Source organism: Lynx canadensis, chromosome A3 (assembly GCF_007474595.2).
Source record: "Lynx canadensis isolate LIC74 chromosome A3, mLynCan4.pri.v2, whole genome shotgun sequence".
NCBI lineage: Eukaryota > Metazoa > Chordata > Mammalia > Carnivora > Felidae > Lynx > Lynx canadensis.
This window is the reverse complement of record NC_044305.1, coordinates 108,511,093-108,528,418: the sequence shown is the minus strand read 5'-3', so window position 1 is coordinate 108,528,418 and position 17,326 is coordinate 108,511,093. Positions and strand designations below refer to the sequence as shown.

At 44.7% G+C, this 17,326-nt stretch overlaps 1 protein-coding gene across 7 annotated transcripts in view; it reads left to right on the top strand.

Moving 5' to 3' along the window:
- GALM (galactose mutarotase) overlaps window positions 1-17,326 on the top strand; it is a 116,368-nt gene that overhangs the window by 82,720 nt on the left and 16,322 nt on the right. For all 7 annotated transcript variants that reach the window (XR_003967890.1, XM_030311264.1, XM_030311266.1 and 4 more), the window contains one exon: window positions 517-598. Coding sequence is in view for 6 of the 7 variants with exons in the window: in XM_030311264.1 (XP_030167124.1) it covers window positions 517-598 (82 nt within the window). In the remaining variant the exon portion in view is untranslated. The remainder of the gene's footprint in view (window positions 1-516; window positions 599-17,326) is intronic.

Here is a 17,326-nt window from a genome sequence, read left to right as displayed (position 1 = left end):
TAAGCCAAAGTCCAAAAGTCTTTCAAACCAGTGATGTCTCTCTGACTTTTCACGTTCATAATTCCATTTAGAAAAGAAGATGCATGCTGGGGTCACGCTTGAAAACTTCTTTCAAGTGTATCCATTGCTCTGTTGAGGACCTATCTGCCGATGCTTAAATGAACGTATTAATGATCACCATAGGTCAAATGGGATTTCTAAAATTCTTGTCAATGCCTGCAAACATTTCTGCAAGAGAAGTTAAAAAGCAAAAAATATAGGCACGCCTGGGTGGCTCAGTTGGTTGAGTGTCTGACACTTGATTTCGGCTCAGGTCATGATCCCGGGGTCATGGGATTGAGCCCCACGTTGGCCTCCTTCTGCTCTGAGCATGGAGTCTGTTTAGGATTGTCTCTCGCTTTCTCTCTGCCCATCCCCTGCTTGCGAACACACTCTCACTCTCTCTCTGTCTTTAAAAAAAAGTAAAATAAGACTAAGCATTAAATCTTCTTTTCTTTCTCTACCTTTCCTTCCCAGGGTTCCCCAAACATCTATGACCATGAAGTCACTATAGAAGCTGATGCCTTTTTGCCTGTAGATGAAACCCTGATTCCTACAGGTTGGTGAATTTAAACTTCTTTATGGGAATGCAGAGCTGGGGTGTGATTGGAGGAACACCGAAACTTCATTTACCTAAATGTATTTTCTCTGTTAGCCTGCCAAATTGCCTATAATTACCATGATTAGACATTTATGTTGGTTGTGGTTGGGGGACCATATAATTAAACAAACAAACTAGGACGCTGTTGAGAAGAAAAGGAGATGCTATTAATAATTAAGCCAGGGCAACAGGTATCAACCGGAAGTTTTTGGGTTTTTTTGTTGTTTTTAGTGTTTTATTTATTCTTGAGTGAGAGAGAGAGAGAGAGACAGAGCACAAGCAGGGGCTGGGCAGAGAGAGAGGGAGACACAGAATCCGAAGCAGGCTCCAGGCTCTGAGCTGTCAGCACAGAGCCTGACGCGGGGCTCGAACTCACAAACCGTGAGATCACGACCTGAGCCGAAGTTGGACGCCCAAACGACTGAGCCACCCAGGCTCCCCTCACCTGGAACAGTTCTAAACAAGCTGGGTCATATGGCCATCCTGGCTGAGCCTTAGACAGCAAAAGTTCTCCGCTAAAATGTAAATCTGGTACTTCTTAGCACCTTAGCAGAGATAAATTTACCTAAACATTACCTCACCACTGCAGGACACTGATAGAACACAACGTGGTTTCTGATGGAGGATGAAACGTTCTACCCTGAGAAAGACAAATGCATATGTCACCTCTGAGACACAGTTGGGGGAATGGGGTAGCATAGGGAGTCTAAAGTATCAAAAGGGAAGGTGTGATGTTGCCAGAATCAAAGTTTATGGGTGTATGTGTGCATCTCTTAGGTTAACTGGATTGAGATCATCTTGGTTATTATTATTTGGGATCAAAACTGCCTTGGTTCAAATAGGCAAATTCATAGAGATAGAAAGTAGATTAGGGGGTTGCCAGGGGCTGGGGACAGAGGGGTATGGGGAGTGCCAGTGGGTACAAGATTTCTTTTTGGGGTGATGAAGAGATTCTGGAATTAGATAGTGGTGATGGTGGGATAATACTGTAAATATACTAAACACTACTGAATTGTGCACTTGTGAAAAGGGTGAATTTTGTGGTATGTGGATTATATCTCAATTAAAAACAAGAAAGACAGAAAGACAGGAAGAAAGAAAGAAAGAAAGAAAGAAAGAAAGAAAGAAAGAAAGAAAATGAACGAACCTTAGTTCCTGTGGAGTCTCCAGGATTAAGTGATGTGGATTTGTACTAGACTGTAGGTGCACTGCCATCTGCCTCCAGGGGACAGGTGGATGATGGCAAGATGGCCAGCAGGGGTGCTGCTATTCATGTCAGCTTATGGAAATTCACTTGAAGTAATTAACCACCAGAGCAGTAGATAAATATTCTTATTGGGATTTCATTAAAATCAGAGATGAGGTAAGTGTAGAAGTCTTAGTCAAAGAAAACCAAAGTGGGGCGCCTGGGTGGCTCAGTCGGTTAAGCGTCCGACTTCAGCTCAGATCATGATCTCATGGTTTGTGAGTTCGAGCCTCACCTTGGGCTCTGTGCTGACAGCTCGGAGCCTGGAGCCTGCTTCGGATTCTGTGTCTCCTTCTCTCTCTGCCCCTTCCTTGCTTGCGCTCTGTCTCTCTCTCTCTCTCTCAAAAATAAAACAAACATTAAAAATTTTTAAAAAGAAAGAAAGAAAACAAAAGTAGAGGATGAAAGAAAAGAAGAGCAGAAATCCAGAAACACACAAACACTTGCTCATCAGCCCTTATTCCCCTGGGAAGAAAGCCTGCCCGCCTTGGCCTTGGGCTGGCCAAGGTCTCCTGCTTGATGGCAACTTGGAGGTATTGCCTCAGACCCCTTTGCCAGAGCATTAATGTCCTGTGTACCATCCTCTGGAGCGTCTGTTCAGAGCTCCAGCCCTCCATAAGCCCATTTGCTGGCAGCTCCGTGTGGAAGGTCAGGAAGGCCTTTCTCTCTGTTCCCACCCCGTGTAAGTGTACTACTATTTTGGTTGTCATCTCTGCTAATAAAGAACGTAGAATGATAGAATATGAGCAGTTTGAAGCCAAGGGCACCATCTTAACCAAATAATCAAGTTTAAATCACCAGTAATAAGATGTATTGTGTCCTCCTCGTATGATGTACCGAAAAAGTACATTGTGTGATATTCTGTCAAAAATGCCTAACCTCATTCCATTCAGCAGAAGGCATCACACGAACCCACTTGAGGGACAGTCTGCAAAGTAATTAATCCGTATTCTTCAATAGTGTCAAGGTCATGAAAGACAAAGCAAGGCTGAAGATTGGTCACAGAATAGACCAAGGAGATAGGACAACGAAGTGCAATGTGAGAATCCTAGACTAGACCCTGAGTCAGAAAAAGGACATCAGTGGGAACGCTGGTGAAATTCTAGTGAAATGTGTAGTTCAGTTAATAGTATTATACTAATGTTAATTTCTTAGTTGCGATCATTATACCATGGTCGTGTATGATGTTAACATTAGGGAAAGGACGGTTATACAGAGATGTACTTTTTCTTTTAAGTAGTCTCCATGCCCAGTGTGGTGCTTGAACTCACAACCCTGAGATTGAGTTGCATACTCTGTTGACTTACTAAGCCAGCCAGTCACCCCCAGATATGTACTATTTTTGTGACCTTGCTGAAGTCTAAGATTATTTCGAAGTTTAAAAAAAAAAAATAGTCCAGGGATCCAAGTAAGATATGACTTTAATTTTCCTGGACACCTGCCTTATTTTACAGGTAAGGGCTTTTGTTTTATTTTGTTCTCTTTAAAACAATGAGGCTGTGTTTATGGCCTCTAGTTCAAAATTATTATGAGGAAAATAATAAGAATGTGAGCCTGCATGCTAAACGGTAACTTCAGTTAACAGCAGGAATTAGAAACCCATAAATACAGGGGCTATAAAATTAATTAGAATAATAATGAGAAATCAAGATAAATGCATTAAAAAAATTTTTTTCGCATTGCAGTTTTGAAGGTTTTCCTAGCTCTGGGGCTGGTTTTAAAGGCTCTTATGTTTGTGTTGGTAACATGTGTCATCTTCTGATATTTACATGACTCAGTGTGAGGCTGAGTAAACTGGTCCATCTTGTCCTAGATGCAGCCTGATTACATTGGAACTGTGTGTTGTGAACTGTAAGGGGAAAATGGCGGCTACTCTGTTGTGACTGATAAAGAAGAAAATGAGTTAAGTAGCTTACAGGTGGAGCTGATGACATAAGTGCGTATTTATTTGTGTATATTTATAAAACCTCACATTGTCCTATTGAGTTTTGATCAGATGAAAATCACAAAAATGCATAATTCATGCCGTGGGAAGATTATTTGTTGTGATTGTAAGTGATCATTGTGGCAAAGCCCAGTAGAACTTAACGGTAATCTAATGAAACGCATAAAACTCATGTCCATCTCAGTTCTGCACTGTGAGTGGTTTTAGGATCAAATTTTATACTTTGTACTAATTTTGAACACCTGTGAAGCTGGGTCGGCTGCAGGCCCTCTGGGCTCTGGGAGGCAAAAACCATGGCTGTAGTCTTGAATCTGCTGTTAACTAGCTAGGTGACCTTCAATGTATGCATAACATTTTAACATTTAACTTCCTTAGACCCTCATTTCCTTTTCTGCAAACAGGAGGGATATTGAACTCAATCCAATTTTATGGACCAGTAAATTTTCTTTAGAAAATAATTTGACAGACTTACGTAGAGTTGCCCAACTTTTCGTTTTGCCAAGTTAGAAAGCAATCATAAATATAGGGCTATTAAAACTAATGGGAATGTGGGGCGCCTGGGTGGCTCAGTCGGTTAAGCGTCCGACTTCAGCTCAGGTCACGATCTCGCGGTCCGCGAGTTCGAGCCCCGCGTCGGGCTCTGGGCTGATGGCTCAGAGCCTGGAGCCTGCTTCCGATTCTGTGTCTCCCTCTCTCTCTGCCCCTCCCCCGTTCATGCTCTGTCTCTCTCTGTCTCAAAAATAAATAAACATTAAAAAAAAAAATTAAAAAAAAAAAAAAACTAATGGGAATGTATGTATATTATATTTCAATTAAAAAAAATTAAACTAACCAGGGTAATAATGAGGAACAGAAATAAATAGACTGGGGAGCCCGGCTGGCTGAGTCGGTAGAGCACGTGACTCTTCAATCCTGGGGTCATGAGTTTGAGCCCCATGTTGGGTGTGGAGCCTACTTTAAAAAAAAGAAATAGACTGAATTCATTTTTTTAAAACCCAAGTTTCCATTTATATTCACCATCTTTTCATAAAGAAAAATACTTTAACTATTTAATTATTTATTTTGGAGAGAGAACTAGCTTGAGCAGGGGAGAGAGGTGGGGGGGGAGAGAGAGGGAGAGGGAGAGGGAGAGGGAGAGGGAGAGGGAGAGAGAGAGAGAGAGAGAGAGAGAGAGAGAGAATCTTAAGCAGGCTCCATGCTCCAGTGTGGAACCCAACATGGGGCTTGATCCCACGACCCTGGGATCATGACCTGAGCCGAGATCAAGAGTCAGACCCTCAATCTGCTGAGCCACCTAAGCGTCCCATTAAAGAAAATATTTTAACACCACAAAAGGGGGGAGATTTTAATCTCAGAACAAAGAACAACACTTTACATTGAATTCGTCTTGCTTTTAAAAGAAATGTGATAGTAGATTATCCAAATATGTCTCAGTTTTCTGTGAACCAGTAAAAATTTTACCATGGACTCATGATTGAGAACCAACAATTAGTCTGAAAGGTCACTAGTAGCTCTTACATTCTGTGATTCTACAAGGCTCTCAATATAACATTTTACTGCTAGTTCTACCACCCTTCAAATCCATTAGAACTCTATCATGAAAGTTAGTAAGTTGCAACAACTTCAGAGCACATAAAAAATCCATAAGTCTTTTACCTATCCATACACTAGCCAGTCCCAACATAGGTTATGTCTGTTTTCCCAGAAACGCTTCGACTGAAATTACAGGGTGTTTCTTCTTCCCCTTCCTCAGAAATGCCATAAGAAATAAGCAAAGGATATGTTTCCTTAGGAACTGCCTTCCAAAATGGGTGGCAACTCCCACTCTGCACTGCCATGATGGAAGAATTCACATGTCTGGCTCTCTTTCAGCCAAGAGCAAATCTCCAGGAGCCCAGATTTCATTGGACTCTTAACACGGACCAAAAGTGCATGAGCATGTGGCTTCATTCTGAGACCAGTCCAAAGTCATTTGGTCATTTGGAAGTACCTCCCCTATGTTGCTGGGCTTGCCAGGAATCAACAGCCTAGTGGAGAGTCAGCCAGAATAGTATCCATAAACCTGGAAAATATCAGGATAGATAGAACTCGGACACTTGTTATAGAGGGAAAGCACTGTCTGGGGACCCCTGGATAGAGGAGATGAGAGTTAAATAAAACGCAAAAGGGCAAGTGGAAATTTGCCAGGCAACCAGAAGAAAGGTGTTCTGGATAGAGATGAATAAGAATAAGGAGAGCAGGAAACAGCAGGAATACCCCCAGGCCAGCACTGGGCTTCTGGAGCATTCGGGGCACGTGTTTGGTAGCAGAAAACCGATGGGCCTGGAGAGGTTGGCTGGAGCCATGTCAGATCTGCACCAGGCTCTGGTGCAGCTACAATCCCTGGGGTGGCTCTGGATGACCCTCGGCTGGCCTGGAGTTCAAGGCCGCTCCACGCAGGGCAGACTCACAGGTGTACCTGAGTCCAGTCTCAAACTTCCGGATGTTCAGCCAGAAGTGGACTTGAACCACAAGGCCACTTCCTTGAGACGTGCTACAAGAAACCCGTTAGACCAGCCATGCTCTGTTACGAGTTCTGGGTAATTGATATACAGTATCTAGAGATGGTGGTTGTGCTGAATTGAGAAAAGGGAAGATACTGTTTGTCTATCTGTGAGATGAGGTGAAGGTTTATGATAATAATAGCTAGTATTTCAGAGAAGACTTTATAAATGATAATCCATGCCAGAATACTAAAAGGTAGGTTCTGTTAATTTTTATTTAACAGATATGGACCCTGTGGCACAAGGAGTTTAAGTAACTTAACTGGGGATCACGCAGTTAACAAGTGGTGGAAAGCTGGGATTCAAACCTAGGTAGACTGGTATTGAAATTCCTGCTTATAACTAGACCTGTACTCTACAGACCCTACACTGTGGTTAGATGTCAAGAAGGTTTCGGGGGGTGGGGGGAGAGGAAAGAAAGAAAAGTAATTTCTTGACTATATAGATAGCCAAGATAACCATGTAGTCAAGAAATGGGAAGTAAGCCAAAAAGAAAAAAAAGAAGTTCTGACAGTTGAGTGTTCTCATTTCCTGTCTACCTTTCATATAGGTAGTCTCACAGCTTCTCTCTTTTCCTCCCTGTTTCTCCTTCTCTTAAATTTATTTTGATTTTTCTGCATAGAAAACAGAAAACAAATTATATTGAAAAATGGGGGACAGAGGGAAGACAAAGATGCCTGCATAAGAGGCTTTCCTGAGACTAAAGAGCCTGAGTAGAAGTGTCTGGCCATGTTAGACTGACCAGGAAGGGAATGTAGGAAAGGAACAGTCCATTTTAAAGCTCAGAATTATTGGGGTGTCTGGGTGGCTCAGTCGATTAAGCGGCCAACTTCGGCTCAGGTCGTGATCTCGCGGTCCGTGAGTTAGAGCCCCGCGTCGGGCTCTGTGCTGACATCTCAGAGCCAGGAGCCTGTTTCAGATTCTGTGTCTCCCTCTCTCTGACCCTCCCCTGTTCATGCTCTGTCTCTCCCTGTCTCAAAAATAAATAAAACGTTAAAAAAAATTTTTTTAAAAAGCTCAGAATTATTTCCTGTGCCCCTCAGTAATCTCGGAGGTCATTGCTCTGTTGCAACATAGTACCTTGTTTGGTGACACGTCTCTTGTCCTGCTGGTTCTTGGTTTTCTCATCTGCAAAATCTTGTCATGACCAACTTATGGTGGTGGATTAGGAGGAAGCTCAGGAAGCAACATTTTAACCATGAGGTTTTTTATCAGATCATTCTTTGAATTCTGTGCAGGTTTGTCCCAAATGCTTCATCTGACAAATTGTAATTTCTGAGCTTCATTTATCCAGCCTCCTCTGGACTTTCTGCCAAGTCCCCCAGGTTTGCTTCTAAGCTTGGGTCTTTCTGTGATACAAGGGTGTTTGATAGTCCCAAGCCCCTCCTTTTGTGACTATTAATTTATACTCGTGTTTGTCTTTCAATTCCTTCTTTTTGTTTGCCCTTTATAAAAACTATTTTTGAGGGAAATGCTGATGTAGGTCTCAACTTTGCGGGTGATTTTCCACCTTGGTTATAGATATTCGGTAAATAATTTTTCAGGTGAAGGGAAAACCCATTGTCATGAGAAAGTAGCACCTCTTCTTTTACAGCAGTTGTAATACTGTGGCTGAGGTACTCAGTAAAAGGGGACCTTCCCCTGTGTGTGTTTGGGGGAGGGGTGGAGTCTTATCCTCCATTTTGTTTGTTACTGATCTGGCGTTGTCACACAGAAAGGAAAGGGATACCTTGGCATACACTTTTAGGGAGCCAAAGTAAGCACATATCATGAAATCCCCTTGTCTTAAACATATAGCCTCCATTTAGACCTCTACCTCAGGGGCGCCTGGGTGGCTCAGTCGGTTAAGCGTCGGACTTCAGCTCAGGTCACGATCTCGCGGTCCGTGAGTTCGAGCCCCGCATCAGGCTCTGGGCTGATGGCTCAGAGCCTGTAGCCTGCTTCCGATTCTGTGTCTCCCTCTCTCTCTGCCCCTCCCCCGTTCATGCTGTGTCTGTCTGTCTTAAAAATAAATGTTAAAAAAAAAAAAAAATAGACCTCTACCTCAGGCAGGGCCCTCAGACCTCTGAGAATCTCGAGCTCCCTTTCTTCCTGTTGGCAACTTGGAGCATATAAAATGTCTTCAGCCCTTCCCTTTCAGTCAGTAAAACACAGAAGACAACAGCCTGCATTACGTGCCTCCTTCATTCTTCCCCTTTCTCTGCTCTGCTATGAAAAGCTAGCCTTTTCCCAAAGCTCAGTGGAAAGCCTCAGCAGGTGTAGGGGTAGCAGAAGCCTTCAAAGGGTCCCATTCAAATAATTTAGCACCCCCACCCCCCCACCCCACATTTTCCCCACTGGAAATTTCTGCCATTTTTCCATCCCTGGAGGCTTCCAGGCAAACAATATCCCTCGTGTGTTGTTAGGCTGCAAGACTCCAGCATCTTTGCTTTTCTTCTGGGGGAGAAAAAAAGAAGAAGAAAATATTTTGAATGAAAGAGTAGAATCCACACCTAACTTCTGAAGCTACTGCTCTGGATGTAGTTCTGGGCACTTTGGAGTCGGCAGTGGGGGTTGGGGCACGGCGTCCTTCTGCACAGGTGCCTCTCTTACGCCACAGCTGCACCAACAGAAAGGCTTCTGCAGAGATGGTTCACCTATAGACCAAGAGCAAAGTCTACAGCTAAGCTGTCGGGCCGGGTTTGCACGTCAGCGGTTAATTTAGCTTTGCTTCTTCCAAGCAGTTATTCTTCCCTACTTAAAAAAAAGGGGGCGCCTGCCTGGGTGGCTGAGTCGGTAGAGCCTCCGACTTCGGCTCAGGTCATAGTCTCACGGTTCATGCGTTCAAGCCCCCTGTCGAGCTCTGTGCTGAAAGCCCAGAGCCTGGGGTCTGATTCGGTGTCTTGCTTTCTCTCTGCCCCTCCCCTGCTTATGCTCTGTCTCTCTCTCTAAAATAAATAAACATTACAAAAAGAATTTTTAAAAAATTGCACCCTGTAAAGCATTTGGCACTACTTAGGATAGGCTCACACTCTGTTCCTGGGACATCTCCAGGTCCTCCTGGGTGTATGTTTATGTTTATTGTTATCAGGACTGTCCCTGTCGTTTCCCAAAAGTGGAAATTCTAGAAGACATTTACCAGGAAGGACCAGTGTATGATCGATGTCCACAGAGAGAACATTCCAGTGCCAGATCTCTGGGCTGCCACGTCAGGCATTTAGCTTTGGGGCCTGAGTCTAGTGTCCTGTCCTGTGGCAACAAGAGGAAATTGGTCCCCAGAGCCCTGCTCGGGTACTAAGCCCCCTAAATATGAGCAGGTGAGAAAATTCAGGCCTCTGTTTCTCGAGGGATTAATTCATTCCCAGGGTTGTAAATATTACACAGCCTCTTTTTGTCTTCAGAACCGTGAGACTTGGAGGCAGTGTGGGCACAGCCTGCCCAGCAAGATATTATCATGTACACAACATTGTGCAGAACCAAGCATGTGTCTGTATAGGCATTTGCAGCACGGAGCTTTTTTTTTCCCCCCTTTTAATTTTGCTGTTCCTTATTTGCAGTAGTAAAGGAATTAAGAAAGCAAAAAAAAAAAAAAAAAAAAAAAAAAAAAAAGAATGCTTTGACTAGGTCTTTTGCCTCTAAAGTAACATTAGTAAAATTCTGTCTTATTCTTTCTCTCGAGAAAAGATACCTTTTATTTTTATAGAAACTCACCCAACCCATTCTGTCCCCCAGCCCATCTGTGTTCACTTGCTGTTCTTGCAGCTCTCGGTTTTTGAAAGCGCCTTCTAAAATTACATGAAAGCAACCCCGTTTTGACAAAATTAGAATGCTGGTAGGAAAGGCTTACCATGAGGCTGTGGAGAAAGGCCCCGCAAAACCTTTGTGTTTTATTTCACCCTCTCGGGGTTCAACTGACAATTCAGCCAATTTTATAATCACTTCCCTAGGGCAGGGCTAAGCCACTGCCCCGGAGAAATAATGAATTCCAAAGTAGCCTCCTGGTTCAGAGATGGTGTAAATGGAGACTGTTTTTATCTACATGTTTTAATCATTCTGGACTTCTTACAGAAAATTCCTTTAGATTTGATATGACTCTAAAATGTTGGACGTGATATTAGTTTCAAACCTGAATCAGAATGTGTCTTCTTTCTTTTCCTGCTACTTCCCCACACCCAAGTATCATTACTCATCGGGTGCTGCCGATTTGTTAAGATAAAACCTTTTTGTTTTTTTAGAGAACTTTTAGGTTCACAGAAAAATTGAGTAGAAAGTACGGAGAGTTCCCATATATCTCCATGCCCCCACAAATGCACAGCACCCCCCCTTTTTCAACATCCCCCATTAGAGTGGAGCATTTGTGACAACTGATGACCCTACCCTGACACATCATCATCACCCAAAGTTCATCGTTTGAACTTTGAAGAGTGGGGTTCACTCTTGGACAAACGTATAATGACATCTCTCCATCATTATGATAGCACACAGAGTATTCACTGCCCTAAAAATCCGTAATATTGCTTTCAACCACCCATCAGTATGCTTCCTCTTTCCTTTACAGTCTTCCCCCTCTACCCCCAACATTGTTACTCATCAGGTCCTGCTGATTTTTAACTCCTTTAACTATTTCTGGAATCTGTCTCCTCAATATGTATTGTTGATGATATGGTTCTATTTCCATTGTCACTATCCTGACTATACTGACTTTTCATGTCTAGAGCAGTGCCTGGCTTATAGTATGAGTTTCAACAAATTGGGATCGATGACTGAACAAATGAATCTGGAAAATAGCTCTCTAACTGGGGGTGGGGGTGGGGGGTGGGGAGTGAATCTCTTTAGATCTATCCTCCATCTGGTTACTAAAGTTATCTATCTAAAATGCAAATCTTATTTTGATACTCCACAGCTTAAAAACCTTTTAGGTGGCTCCAGGACCACATGCCAGCTGCTTTCCAGACCCATCTCCCAGCATGCCTCACTCATACCCCCCCACCCACAGGGACCACCCAACTCCCCCTTCTCTGCTGCATAAACCCCTACTCTTTCCTCAAGTCTACACTTTTCTCCTTAGAAATCTTTTCCCCATTTCCTGGAAACAATAGCTTCTTTTTATTCCAGGGTTTTTGCAATGACAGACACTGTGTAGAGCTGACCACATGCCCAGATCTCACCTTTCTTATCTTCCCCTTCACCGGTCTGCCTGAGATGACCTATCAGGATTCAGTTACAGGTCTGAAGTAGGGGGCTGGAAGGGAGCTTCAGGCTTGGTCTCTTTGGCTCGAAGCTGGAAAACTCTGCCAAACACAAAAATGAAACCCAGTAATAGCCAGTCTGTACATTCTAGGAACAGATATTCCTTCCTTTCCCTATACTCAGTCTCTCTCCATTCTTCTCCCTTCTTGACATTTGTTTTCCACAGAGCATATTAACACAATATTGCAGGGTGACCAGGATTCAGAAAACCTAGGTGAAGGTCTCCCTTCTGCTGTCCACCAGCTGTGCGCTCTTTGAGTCAGCCAGGAAAACTCTCTGGGCCTCATACCTAATCTGCTAACTCTCATCAGATGAGGGTCACATCACTTGAACTCTGAGGTCCTGTCAGTTTCTAACACTGAGTCAAAGACCCCGTGGAATCTCTAACCTAGATATTCATAACCAGGGTCCATACGTGTATGTCTGGGAAGATGATGAGAGATCTTCAGGGGATTCACGGGCCCCTGAAATTCTGTGTAAAACCCTGTATGAGTTGATCACATCACCTTGGTCCACAGAGGGTCTGGTCTTCTCTCCTGTCTTAAGGTAATGATAGTTTATGGTTATCCTACTATGTATCATTGTATATAAAGACAGCCATTGTTTTAGCGATTTAGCAGTAGTATGTTTTTCTTTTTGTAATCTTCAGGGTGGCTTTAAATTTTTTTATTTTGCTAATTCATCACCAATACAGTTTTGGAAGGAAGCTAGAAGATTAGCTAGAGGAAGGAGACGGCACACCCAGAAGGAAAGAAACTTCCCCAAGTTTCTGTCTGGAGGAGAAACAGCAGCCAGGGGTGAGGGTTGGATGGGCAGCTTTCCAGTTCCTGCCTGACCAGATGAATGAACTTGCCTTTCAATATCCACCAGCCCTTGGTGCCGTCAAGACTCCAGGCCTGGCCATCAGTCCATGGAGGGTAGGAACAGGCAGGAACCCTGGGGCCTCACCGTAAGTGGGAAGCCAGTGCATGGTGTCCTGGTTGTCACCTTCAGCTCCACAGTTCTGGAGACAAGCACCTCCAGCTCCCCAAGTTTCTTCTTTTTCCGTTCTCCATCACCAACTGACACCAAGTACTTGCTATATGCCGGGTGCTATGCCAGCCCCAGGGAAGCAATGTTGAACAAAACAGATACGCCCTGCTTATGTGGAGAACCTACAGCCATGAATATAGTACAGGTCCTGTGCTCAAAGAAATAGGACTGGTGTTATTCAGGAAAGGGTTTGAATGACGCGAAAAACCCGAAACATGATATTGGAACTTATGGGGTGTTAGTTAGAGATGTTTCTTCAATGACAGGTCTGTCCTAGACAGTATTCAAGGATGTTCACTACAGAAACTGTAAGGACCTCTCCTGATAGCAATAACTCTCTCCAACTGGGTGCATTATGGAATCCTTCCCTATAAAGGGGCCCCAAGAACAGTTTTATGAGGCTCCAGAATAACTCCCAAAGCAATACTTGTGTTCCCTGCTAGAAAACATATCACTGCTACGAGATTGGCAAGCATGAGCCAGCATGGTGGAAATCTGGCAGGAAGAAAGCTTAGAAATTAGCACTTGGCCAGGCATGATGTCATTCCTATGAACATTTGAGACTAACAACAAGTAAATTTGCCAGAAGAGATGTTATTTGCTAGAGCTCTGACTACCACCTTTGGAGAACCGCTGTTTAACACCCACCCCTCCCCACCCCAGGTCTGGACAGGGGCTGGCTCTAATTCATACCTTCAAGGTCACCCCGTTCTGAAGGGGCTGAGAGGTAACTTTGAGCTTCGCACCATGGGCCCAAGGCTGATTCACACGAGTACTCAGAGCAGACTTGTACTAACATTTATGGAGCGCCTCCTAATTGCTACATGCTTCCTGAGGCACTGACCATGGAAAGATGATTGAACAGTCTCTGCCCTTAAGAAGCTCACAGGCAGTGAAGAATCTAAGGTAGTTAGGACAGTGAAAGAGGCAACGGTAGGAGGAGGCTTTCTCAAGATCACCTTGAGCTTTGAGAAGTTTCTTAGTGTCCCTGAGGATCTAGCAACAAGGAGCGCGAGATGCACTTGTGAAAACACCGCCAGTATTTAAGGTGCAAGAAAAGCTTACACAAAAGGCGCTGAGGGAGATGGTCAGAGGTAGAAGGCAAAGGAAGAGAGGTGACCGGAAGTCTTGGAGTGACCAAGAACATCAGTACTCCAGAGAGTACTCTCTCTGGGGAGACCTGGGAGTGTGCGGGCTGTCGTGGCTGTTCCTGCTGACCTCGTTTCACAGAGTGGTGAGGGTAGAAGCCAGGCTGTGACAGCTGGAGAAGCCACTGAAAGTGAGGAAGGAAAGTCAGGGAGTATAGGCCGATGAGTAGTTCCCAATGAAGACAGCGTTCTTGAATACAAATCTCAGGCCCCACCTCAGAGATCTGCTTTAGTGTGGGGCCTGGGAATCTGTATAAGCTACCTACTGAGCTCATGGGAGCCGCTGGTGTTGGATACACTTTCAGAAATCTGTGAAAGGAAGAAGACGGGGTGTTTCCATGAGGTGGAGATACAGGGTCAAGGAAGAGGGTTTTTAGGGTCAAAGGAGACGATTGAGGGCAAGTAAAGTGTTTGTCAAAGGATGCCAGGTGAGGATTGTGATCAGGAATCGGTGGTGGCCTCAGTTGGTACTACTGGGAGTTTTCTCCAGATTCACGTCAGGAGCAGAGAAGGTGGATTGTGGGATGATCCAAAGGTGGGGTTTGGTCTGGTACAAGGGACAAGAGGACAGGGTGTATGGCAGGTCAGTAAGAGTGTTACTAACCAAAGTGGCTCAAGTCGTAGACACGGGACCCAGGCAGGTAGCAAAGGACACAGGGACCTGATGGACGCTATGTCAGGGGAACCTGAAGACCAGGGGTAGATAGCGGCACTCTGGAGAACAGGTCTATCAAGAATGCCCATGCGGGAAGGCTGCAGACAGACAGTGGGCAAGCTTTCCACTGGTAGCAAATCCCTGGGCACCATCTTGATGTGAGTCTAGGATGGAAAATTTCCCTGCATGAAAATGCCTCGTGTGGGCCCAACCGTGAAGTGTAAAATTGCCTTCTCACCTGAAAACAACATGTAACTGGGTTTAGCATTTTATGCTTCAGATGACATGTAATATCCAGAAGCAATACACCCTCCCCTCCCCCATTGCAAGTTCAAGTAAAATCAGAAAACGCTCAGTGAAAAGGAGATGAAAAAAAGAAAGGAAACAGCAGTGGAACGAAGCCACAAACCCAAAGCATTGGCAGAGAAATCGGGGGAAACTGCAGCAGAGACAAGCTTTGAGGTTGTGTGCTCTATGAAAATTTATAGAAATGTTACCTCAAAAAAAAAAACCGAAAAAAAAACAAAACAAAAAAACCCAGGGTGCTTTACTTGCCAACCACTGGAATGGAGACAAAATTCCCACCCGGGGTGTTACTTTTAATTATCATTCTCTTTATGTTGTTTCTTAAAATAATAACAGGCATTGTAGAGATGATATACCAAGATGGCTTAATTAGGTGTCAGATGAGTACCTGTGCCCACGAGCCCCATTACCGCCGGCTTCCTTATGCAGATTTGACTGACTGTTCCAAGGCTGGCTAGATAAAGAAACAGACATAATTGGAGCAGCTGGGCTGCAAGCACAGCTGGGCCGTCCCCATGGAGACCAGGCTCCCGCTCTTCCCATGGCCCCCGCGTTCCTCTCCACCTTTTTTTTTTTTAACTGAGATGAATGTAAGCACATCTGAGCCTGGGTCTCCCTTAGACGCTCTACACATCAGTGCCTTTCACCTTTAATGCACGCAGAGATCTCCTGGGAAGCTTGTCGCTAGGCAGATTCTGACTCAGTGGGTCTGAGGCGGGACCTCTGGGTCCTGTTTCTAACAAGCCCCACGTGATGGTCCTGGGTCCACACTTTCTATAGCTGTTTAAAAGGCTCTAGAGGCACCTGGGTGGCTCAGTCCGTTAAGTGTCTGACTCTTAGTTAGGGCTCAGGTCATGATCTCACTGTTCGTAGGACTGGGGCACGCATCGGGCTCTGTGCTGACAGTGCAGAGCCCGCTTAGGATTTTCTCTCTCTCTCTCTCTCTCTCTCTCTCTGTCCCTCTCCACTCACACTGTCTCTGTCTCTGTCTCTCTCAAAATAAATAAAACGAACTTTAAAAGAAAAAAGACTCTAAAGAGATCTGTATAGCCTCAAGTTACTTTTTCCTTTTTTGGCCCCCGTTTCTCCTCTCCTGCCCCAACAACCCTCCTGTCCTCCTGCTGCCCCTGAGCTACCTTCACTCCCCGTCCTTCCCCACTTTATCCTCCCACCTCCAGGCCTTTCTACGGGTCATTCTGCAAAGTGCTGCTCTTACCCAATGGCCTCCCTAGAAGACACAAGCTAGCAGTTTGATTTAAAAGAGGAGGGAAATAACCAGAGATCACAGTGTGTCCCTAAAGGAAACAACCTGCTTCCTTATGGTCGTCACATGGGCCAATGGACCTACAGCCTCAGAAGGTCACAGTTGGAAAAGACCTTCTGTCCAGTAGTTGGATCCCGGACTGTGGTACCCACGGGCACTCAGGTGCGCCCGGGTCAGGGTGTTCACTGTCCATCCTGCGCCAGCACATCAGAAAGGCCTTCCTGAAATCGAGCTGGCATCCGTCTACCTAGATCTGACCCCACTTTGCCTACTTCTTGGGTCCCTATAGATCAGGCTCAAGGCCTTAGAAGGTAGCCGTCATGTTGCCCCCAAGTCATTTCTTCTTCAGGCACAGCTGTTCTTTTTATGCCGTGAGTCGGCCATTCTGGCCCTTCTCCTCTGCCTCTGCCTCTGTATGTCCAGGGCCTCTCCACCTGTGATGCCCACACTGCAAACAGCAATCAAAAACTGTCACCACCTCATTATACTCTTTATGTGACTCCTGTCGAACTTATTGCCAACCACATCCTCAAAGTCATTTGCATACATGCTGTGGCTCAGCTGCATCTCCCTAGTCAGTAATAATTGTAGTAATCAGACTTAACATTTATGAGAGTTAGTATAATATGATAGCTAAGAACACATGCTCTGGAACCAGACTGCCTAGGTGTGAAGCACTTAATGAAGAGTCATGTCGTTGGTAGTTATCACCATCATGAGTATCATCATCATCCCTGTGCTAAGGGCTTTGGTCACAATAACTGGTGTGTGTGTGTGTGTGTGTGTGTGAGAGAGAGAGTGAGAGAGAGACAGAGACAGAGAGAGGGTGCAAGTGAGCAAGGGGCAGAGAGAGAGAGAGAAGTGAGGCTCGTGTTTTACCCAAAGCGGGGCTCATGAGCTGTGAGATCATGACCTGAGCCGACGTCAGATGCTTAATGACTGAGCCATCCAGGCATCCTGCCCACAGCAATTGTTTTAATCCTCATGCCAACTTCACGCGATACAGGTTATGTTGTCCCGGTTTTACAAGTAAGGAAATGGAACCTCAGAAGATTATGTTTTGTGCCCAGGGTAGAGTTGGTTTTTGTTTTTGTTTCTTGGTGTGTTTTTTTTTTTTTTTTTTTTTTTGTTTTTCGGACCCAAGAGCAGAACCCTATCTATTGCTGTTATTCACAAATTTCATCTTGTAATCCGTGCTTTACCCCTACTTTGGATTCCCGGTTCTGTTGTCCCAAGTGGGTCTGCCCCCTAGCTTCGTGTTGTCTGTCCTAATGAGAATACCTTCCATATCTTCATCTAGATCATCTACACATCAGAG